The sequence below is a fragment of the Diabrotica undecimpunctata genome, chromosome 5 (assembly GCF_040954645.1).
Source record: "Diabrotica undecimpunctata isolate CICGRU chromosome 5, icDiaUnde3, whole genome shotgun sequence".
NCBI lineage: Eukaryota > Metazoa > Arthropoda > Insecta > Coleoptera > Chrysomelidae > Diabrotica > Diabrotica undecimpunctata.
In genome coordinates this window covers 33,754,444-33,764,375 of record NC_092807.1, presented here as the reverse complement: position 1 = coordinate 33,764,375, position 9,932 = coordinate 33,754,444, and the positions used below count along the sequence as shown (strand labels likewise).

Sequence of the window (9,932 nt, the reverse complement as noted above, 5' to 3'; positions counted from 1 at the left end):
CATCCAGAGAAGAAAAGATGTTGAGTAAATTAAGTACCTACGCACAAAGGCGAAAAATGATGAACAGATTATTTTGAAAAATAAATCTCAGTATTATTACATATTTGACGAAATTAATTTCGAGATCGAACTGAAAAATAGAAGAAACAGTTACAGTAATATAGAAACAAGAAGTTGAGAAGGAATTTACAGTAGAATTAATAGATAAACCAATTAAGGGTATGTTACCTATAGGAATCATAAATGTAAATAATCAAGAAATATAAATTAGAAGTTTTATTCCGAAGATACAAAAACAGGAAAAAAATTTTTTATATATTTTATATGGAAGAAACAAGACAAAGAGTAAAAAAGAATCAAACAACCATTAAGCACAGTAAAAATCATTAATATTTGAAGAAAAAGGCCCATAGAAAAAATGCAAAATATGCAGACGTTTTATTTAGGAAAAGACCCAGATGTACAAGCAAAAGTTAGTTTGTAAAAGACGAGAAACCAAACAATAAAAAAAAACCATACCTTTAATATTTTATTAACAAACACAGTATTCGTCATAAAAACATTACATAATGATATTAGGTTAATAGTATGATATTTGATACAGTTGGAATGTACGTAGTAAGCATGTCCATAAACTTGATATAACTGACCAGGTTAAATATTTTATTATTACGATCCGTATGTTTAAAATTTTATTCACGATGCAAGAAGAACTAACAAGTATGGAATTTTTTTGACAGAGAAGAAAAATCGATGAACAGATATATGTTCATGTTTTCTAAAAGAGGAAATCTTAGGACATAAGTTTTCGAATCTAATAAGCCCCGGTTATGGAATTCCCCGATTTATCGAAGAAAAACAAATTTATTTTAAGGATTTATGCTTCAGGAATAGCATTAGGAGACTTGTTGAGATTTTGGCTCACAAATGTGAGTGCAGAAGGTTATAAAGAAAATAATAATAATGAAATGAGAATAAGAAGAGATGAAAAATAAGAATCAACCAATTCTTAATGAAATACGAAGAGAAAAATAATAATTTTTTTTAAGGAAAGTATAAAAGCTTGTAAAGTACAAGATAAACATAATACAATCAACACATAATATAGTACAAGATAAGCAGATCAAGAAGAGTTATAATTAATGACTTCCACATGTTAGAGGAAGGATATGGAAAAATAAATAGGATATATTAAATACAGAAATATAAGTTAATACTATTTCTGGAACGAATTACGAAGAAATGTTGAGAAATATGTAAAATGTGAAGAGATGCGACGACTGCCAAAGGCATAAGCACTAAATCATAAACAAGGAACCCATGAAAATGTACATGGATGAAAATGGAAACAGATATATTGACGTACAATGCGAATTAAGCAAGAATACTACGTAGAAGAATATGTAATAGAAAATAAAATAAGCCAAAACAGTAGCCAAATCATTGGTAGAAAAATTTATCTTGAGGTATGGAGTACCCAGAAAAATAATAGCAGACCAAGGCACAAAGTTTATAGCTAGAATAATTAAGGAAACAATACTTTGCTACAATTATGAGTCAATGAATATACTCGTAATATATACATGTACTTTTGAATGCAAATAATATATAAAAATATATTTAAATGAATATAATGTGTAAATATAGTTTTAAGTTCGTACAACATATATATTTAAAATGTGTATAACAAAAAGAAAAATGTTAGACTGTATAGTAGTAGTTAAACAAAAGAAATAGGGATAAACGAATAAATGAATAAAACGACAAAACTTTATTGTGAAATGTCGAAGTTATTAATAGTGTAATTATGAACAGTGAAAACAGAACTATTACTTGGTACCAAGAATTAATGCAAGAATTAATGCAAGAATTAATGCAAGAATTAATGCAAGAATTAATGCAAGAATTAATGCAAGAATTAATACAAGAATTAATATAAGATTTTATTATTATAAATTTTTATTTACTATTTAAAATATGTAAAAGTTATTGTAAATATTATGTGCACATAATAGGGAGTAAGATATAATACATAATAACATAATAGGGAGTAAGATATAATACATAATAACATAATAGGGAGTAAGATATAATACATAATAACATATTAGGGGTAAGATATAATATGTAATATAATCTAAATGATTTAACGTTAAAAAAAACGTAGGTAAAATATTAAGCTAATCTAAGGCATAATAAAGGACAATAAACAGCATATTACAAGGGAACAATCATGGTAACTTTATAATATGCTGATGTTAGGTTAGGCGAGGTTACTAAATTGAAAAAAATTTTTAGATATAAGGAAATATGTACCAAAACTTTGTATATAATTCTATAAATATGTGTATGTAAATACTGAATGTAAATAATGTATATATGTACAGTAATCAGTTGATGATGACACGAAAAATTTTCTTCTTTCGGAAGGGAAGAGTAGAAACAGTTCATGTAATTGATTGAAAACGAACAGCACTCAGAAAATTTTTCTTCTGAGGGATAGGGATGTAACGGGATTTAATTAAGCATCAGATTTAAGTAATCTTTTTAATACCGTGACACATTTGCAAAATATATTATTTGTTTACAACATTGAAAATATCGTTGTAACGAGGACACACTCTGACCTAGTGAAATTTGCAATGTAGTCGAAAGATTATTAAATAACGTGTATTAATTAACAAACAACAAACGTATTATGATAACAAACTAACGTGTGTTAAATAGCTGGAAATCACAGGATCATTGGTATTATTATTATCAATGTTGTTAAGAATGAAGAATCAAGAGAACGGTCTAAGTTAGTCAAAGTCAACTGAGTATTATCTAGTATTGTATTTAGATAACCAATAAACTAAATCATGAGTATCTAGTGTATTTTAAATAAATCTACCATACGAGACGATAAGTGAAGCATTATTTATTACACTCCTGTGTGTTGTTAGATTTGGTTTTAGACAGCATAGACCTGAGTGGATTAGTTTTTTTAAATGTTTTACTTATTAGTTATTACCTATCCTTTTTAATTTTTCTAATGTTTTTTAAATAATGGTATTATTGTGGTTATCCCTAGGTATGTTCTTGCGAGTGTTTCTGGATCGCTTGTGGTATTTTGTAGCTTTTTTCTTCTATCTATCTTGTGAAATTCTTATTTACAAAGAAGGACAATGGATAGTCATTTTTTGTTAAAACATTTTTTTGTGAGTTTTTTTCTTTTTGAGATGCCTTTCTATTCGAACAGGTGTTTTTAATTCTATCATATAAAATGATTTAATAATTCGTTTTGGGGTTCTCATTGCAGTAGATTAAGTTCTTTCTATACATAACATAACATACAATAGCATACATACTATACTAGCATACAATACTATAACATACATTAAAAACAACAATTCTTTCAAAAACAGCAGAAATTTGGTCTATTGTCATTGACGATTTAAACACAATTAGTCAGTTATCATACTTTGTTGTAAATAGTGCATGGATGGAGGACTATTGCTGTATGCTTCCTGATTAAGATAAAGTAGGCACCTTCTTTGTCTTTTATTTCTCCACTTTGACCGAAAAACCCACCACTCTTCGAGTGTTCCTTAGTATATATATATATATATATATATATATATATATATATATAAATATATATATATATATATATATATATATCTTATATATATATATATATATATATATATATATATATATATATATATATCTTATATATATATATATATATATATATATATATATATATATATATATATATCCCTATTATTATTTTGTGGCACAATAACTCAACTATAACTATCACATAGTTGCGTAATATTTCTATTTCTAAATTTCTTATCTCTAATATCGTATTAAATTACTTACACGTCATTACTTTTGCTTTATTGCAATGAAGAGTCACATAAATATCATGCCTGAAATATTTCTATACTAAATGGATTTTAAAACGAATAAAATATGTTCCCATCGTTGATTGTAGTCGTAAAACTATTGTACAGTAGTAATATTGTTGTACTCCCCTGAACTTTAACTTAAAATTAAAGAATTGTGCCTCCGGAATGCGGGATTAAAGTTCCTAGTAGACGGAGGTCTCAATTCTTCCGAACAACATTTCTGAAAAAGAATTTGTGGAAGGTGAACACAAAAGACGCTTTTATTTTTTGCTTTAGTCAGCTTTACATGTTCTTGAATTGGATTTGACAAAACTCGTTCTAGGAATTTTAGTTTAATTTTTCTATCACAGTTTAAAATGCTTTTCAATGATAACAGATGACTTCTTTCAACTTTAGATTTTTTAAAACTCTAAAAACTTTAAAAATTAAGTAAATAGTTAAAGAACATAATATTAAAATACTTAAGATATATTTCTTTCATCTGTACAGGTTGTATTGTAAACATGTGTTCATAATTCAACTGCTAAACCTAAACCTTGACGTCAAAATATGAATATTTAAAATAAACCATAATTTAACAGAGTATTTTCCCCCATCAGCAATTTATTTTACTTGGGTCAACACCCAAAATAAAGAAAACTAAGACCAGTGCAGACTTCACAGTAACCACACAAACAAATCAAACTCTTTTTAAAATACTAAAACAGTTTATTAAAAATCATTCGCCAACATTCAACACCTCAATTTCGACCACTTTTGTTTACTTTTAAGTAATGTTCATCATCATCATCAATCAGCCAATGTTCTCTACACTGGGCCGCTTGTAGCCAGTTTCCCACTACACGTTTTATATCATCGGTCCATCTAGTCGGTGGTCGTCCTTGGCTTCTTTTATAGTTTGTGGGCCTCCATTTCATAATACGTCTGGTCCACCGTCCATCTTGTGTTCTGGCTAAGTGCTTTGCCCAGTTCCAAGCGTCGTGGTTCTTTCGATGACGTCTTGAACTCCTGATCTTTACCTAATTTGTTGGTTTGTTATGTTGTCTTGAAGGCTCACGTTCAGCTTTATACGTTCCATAGCTCGTTGTGTAACTCTAGAGTTTATTCGCAGATTTTTGCTTGAGTGTTAAAGTCTCTACTCCATAAGTTTGTACAGGCAAAACACATTGGTTATAAACCTTTCGCTTGACACATGGGAATTGAACTTTTTAGAATATGGCTTAATTTGACAAATGCTGCCCATGTCAGGCCTATTCGCCTCTTCATTTCATGTGTTTAATTGTCTCTGCTTATTTTGATCTCGTGTCCCAGATATTTGTAAGTGTCTGTTTGTTGTATGGTATTATTGTCTATAGTTATATTTCCACTTATTACGAGATTTGTCATAAGTTTTGTTTTCTCAAAGTTTATCTTTAATCCTGCTCTTTCAGACAGACTTTAAAGCGAATGTATTATAGAAACTGTATCCTGTAAATTGGCTGCGATTAATACCCACCTATATCTTGCCATTGAGTGTTCTTAAATATTGACTCTAAAGCTGCCATGAACAATTTTGGTGAAATATTATCTCCTTGTTTAACTCCTCGACCTAAGCTGAATTTTTTTTTGTCTTGTTGTAGTTGTATACTTGATGTAGCGTTCTCGTAGATGTTTTTGATTAGTGTTGTGTACCTGTAATCTATTCGGCTTTGACTTGGGTAGAGGATGCGATAGAGGGTAGGTACTCTTCCACAATCTCAGTGGAGGATAGACTTTCTTTAGGGATGCGACCCTGCCCTACGCGAGCCTTGATTCTCTCTCAACTCCTGTGGAGAGAAATCGTGTTCTAACCATATTCCTACCCAATACCTACTATCGTACAAATTTCCTAAACCAACTCACAAACCCATCTGGAAAGCGTGGTGTTTAAATACCAAAACCCCCTCAGCATGCACAGACATTCAAGAATAGAGTGCAACAAATTTAAGTTTGGGAATATGACGTAGTGTTTAGCGCAAGTGGGCGGACTGTTTCTACCAGTGGCTGGCGGAAACAGGTAGATTTAAAATAATTTTTTATAAGTATATTCAATTAAGTTAAGAATGAATTTGTAAATTTTCATTTTCATAGTTTTTAATCATTATGAAGTTTATAGTCCGTTGCACTCGAAAAATAATGAGTAAAATAGTACTTTAATAAATAACAAAATTCCTCAATACTTACAATTTATTAACATTATCACGAAGAACGAGTTTAAATAAACTGTTATTGTTATAACAACTGATTTTTTAATTATAAACATGTACCTGATTGAAAAATTCACACGCACATTAACGCACATAGCGTTAACTATAAATCCAGTCTCTCATCCAGCATAAACAATAATTAGCCTTTTGCCCTTAGAAATCGTTAATCGAAAACCTTAGATCTGCCCAATGATATGGTGCAGTATGGCTGATGTGCACCTATATATCTTTCATCGGTATAAATAATGGTTCTACCCTCAGATTGAAATTGAATTAGCTGCTTTAAATATTGTATTCGTTTTAAACCAATAACATAACTTTTCATTAGGACACTCCAATTGTCTTCGAATTTTCTCCACCTGCAATTTGTTCGAGATAATTTGAAGAGTATCTGGTCAAAAGTATGATGGTTATTTTTGTTCCTATCTTTTTGGAAGCCATATTATTAAATAACTATTATTAATAACTAAACTTAACACAATATAGAAACACTAAATGACTTAATAATACACTAATTACTACAACCAATATACTAAGCACTAATCTAAAAAACCTAATAAAATATCCAACACGATCAAATCAATAAGTCAAACACTCTCTGCGATACGTACTTCTCAAACTACGACACTGGCAAGCAGTACACTGGTCGTTTCCATGGTAACACAAGTAAACACGATTCACTGCGCATCGTCAAGGTATCAGTCATATTCCCAAACTTAACTTTGTTGCAGTATACGTCTCTCAGTCCCCGACAGCTCTCTAGTTCCCAACCAAGGTAGCGGTAGGACTCGGACAGACAGCGGGTTGCAGGAATCCCCGGGTTGTAGGAGGCTAGCAAGAGCGACGAACGCTGCACATAATTACGTATAATGTAAGAACCTTATGTAACCTTATGTAAGGATGAAAAAATGACAGAACTGGAGGAAGAACTCAAACATGTGAAATGGGATATTATAGAAATTAGCGAAGTCAAAAGAAGAGTTGAAGATCAGGTCAAACTAAAATCAGGCAATATATTCCACTATAAAATGGAAACAAAATCGACAACTAGAGGAATAGGTTTATTAGTACACAAAAAATTACAGAAAAATATACAGAGCATTGACTGCATTTCCCCAAGAGTTATGTATAATCCAGGTATACGCCCCCACCAGCGATTACGAAGATGAAATTGCTGAAGCCTTTTATGACGAAATTGAAACAGCAAAAAAGCAGGAACCGGCTCATTACAATCTGATAATGCAAGATTTTAAAGGGAAACTCGGAAGGAAAAAGGAAGAACAAGAAGTGGCAATCGGAGATTTTGGAATCGGAGTAAGAAACGAAAGAGGCTAAATGCTTACCAACTTTTTACTGCAACACAAACTGTATGCAATGAACACCTTTTTAAGAAGAAACAGAATAGAAAACGGACGTGGGCTAGTCCAGGCGAAAGAACTAAAAGCGAATATGATTATATAATAACAGACAAAAAGCAAATTATTCAAGATGTCAATCTGTACTCAATAAACTATCAGTAGTATGCGGCAAACCAGTAAGAGCTAGAGTAATGATAAACCTACAAAAAGAAAGAGCAAAGATGTTAAACAGTTGCAAACGCATAGTTTGGAATTCACCACATCAGCCAGAAGCATGCATAAAAAATATAGCCGAAACTTTATAGAGTAATAATCCCAAACCTCTAAGTATCGACGATCACAATAAATTAATAACAGGCTCGGTTAGAACAACTCAAATTTTGCAAGAAAAATGACACCAAAAGTCAAAAGATTAGCAAAGATACAAAAGCTCTCATGGAAATACGACGAAACCTAAGCGAGAACGAAAATGAAAACAAAGAAGAATATAGAAAACTAAAAAAAAATTAATTTCTGACTTACAGCTTAATTTACTTAATGATGGGACTCCTACACATTTTATTATTCAGACTGGAGATTTATCTCCAATTGACTTAAGTTTTCGTGACACAGCGATATCACCCTAGGTATTATGTGAATGCCTCCCATATACATAATAGTAGTAACCATCATCCCATTTTTATCAGAAATCTTACAAGCCTTCTTATGATTTTTATCCAAATAGAAAACTCACTCTGGATTTAGCTACTTAAACATAATTTAACAAATTCACCTATAAAGTTATGAAAAAATTTAATGTAAGAGATATCATCATCTATATTCTAGACGACTTCAATAATATCACTGTACATAGTTCAACACAGTTTATAGGTAGAACAAAACCGCAAAAAGGCATACATCCGTAGTGGAACTCTGACTGTAGTAAACTAATTAGGGCAAGTAAAAAAGCTTTCAATAAGTATAAACGTAAACGAAAGTAAACTTACCCGAAGACCTTACACGAGACGTTCAACCATGTTACAACATAGATCCCTACTACAATAAGTTACGCTATAAACTAAAATTTGCATACGAGAGAGCTAAACCTTTTTATTAAAGCACAAAAAAGAACGACAGGACACAAAATAGTCAAAAACGACGCCAGAATTCTTCGAAATAGGAGACCTAGTCCTAGTCAAAAGTAACGAGAATTTTATGTTTGATAGCCTTTATGCAGGTCCTTTCATAATAACAGAGGTAAATAATGTTAACTGTAAAACTAAGATGGATAACGGTAAGATCAAGAAGGTGCATAAAAATAGGCTATACGCTTACAGTCCAGAAACACAGTGAATTAGTGATATGTGAAAACGGGAACAATTATATTGATATTGAACATTTTTTTTGTTATTATATATAAGGAAATATGTACCAAAAATTTGTATATAATTCTATAAGTATGTATATGTAAATGGTAAATGTAAATAATATATGTATGTATAGTAATAAGTTGATGATGACACGAAAACTTTTCTTCTTTCAGAAAGGAAGAGTAGAAACAGATTATGTAATTGATTGAAAACGAACAGCACTCAGAAAACTTGTATGTAACGGGATGTAACGGGATTTAATTAAGCATCAGATCTAAGTAACCCAATTCAGTTTAAAAATTTAAAACCCTTTTAATAATATTAACAATTGCTTATTAATATAAGTATATAAATTTGCAATGTAATCAGACGCTTGGTTGATATTGTGTACAAATTATATTAGTAAAACGTTATTATATAAACAAACGCACGTACGTTAAATAGCTGGAAAATAACGGGAGTAGATCATTAAGAATTAAGAACTAAGAGTAAACAGTCGAAGCGAAAAGAAATAAAAGAACTGCAAAACAGATATGACAACTTTAATCTACATAAGAAAGTAAAAGAACTAGCCGGAGTAGGAAGTAGAAGAACCTCGAATATATTGGTCGACAAAAATGGAAATATTATATTGGAGACAGAACAAAAACTACGACGATGGAAAGAGTACATCGAGGAATTATTTCATGACCAGAGAGAAGCTAGTACATCTTTAGATAGCCAAACGAGAGATGTAGGCCCAGAGATAACCAAATCAGAAGTTAGTCAGGCATTAAACTCAATAAAAAACAAATAAATCTGCTGGTCCAGATGAATTACCAAGCGAGCTATTAAAGTTGGTCAACGAGAAAAACCTGGACATAATAGTAGTACTATTCAACGCTATCTATACTATGGGAATCATCCCTAGAGAAATGTTGACATCAGCATTTGTGTGTTTGCCAAAGAAAGTGAATGCCAAAGAGTGCAATGACTATCGAACCGTAAGCTTAATGTCACATACCTTGAAAATTCTGTTGAAAATTATTATCTACGCCAGAATTCACTCTAAACTGGAGCTGGATATTAGTGACACACAATATGGGTTCCACAATGGTATGG

The 9,932-nt window shown here is 30.9% G+C and overlaps 1 protein-coding gene across 1 annotated transcript; it reads left to right on the top strand.

Moving 5' to 3' along the window:
• Positions 1–7,032: 7,032 nt before the first annotated feature.
• Positions 7,033–7,459, top strand: LOC140442144 (uncharacterized). The gene is made up of 2 exons (XM_072533221.1): positions 7,033–7,191; positions 7,262–7,459. Exons 1-2 carry the CDS (start codon positions 7,033–7,035, stop codon positions 7,457–7,459), a joined length of 357 nt encoding a protein of 118 aa, XP_072389322.1.
• The last annotated feature ends 2,473 nt before the right edge of the window (positions 7,460–9,932 follow it).

What these genes read in the sequence shown, in the direction of transcription:
- LOC140442144 (XM_072533221.1), top strand. Translation starts at nt 7,033, where the DNA reads ATGACAGAACTGGAGGAAGAACTCAAACATGTGAAATGGGATATTATA. An exon ending in CTAGAGGAATAGGTTTATTA is followed by an intron (nt 7,192 to 7,261) that starts GTACACAAAAAA and finishes TGTATAATCCAG; the next exon opens with GTATACGCCCCCACCAGCGA.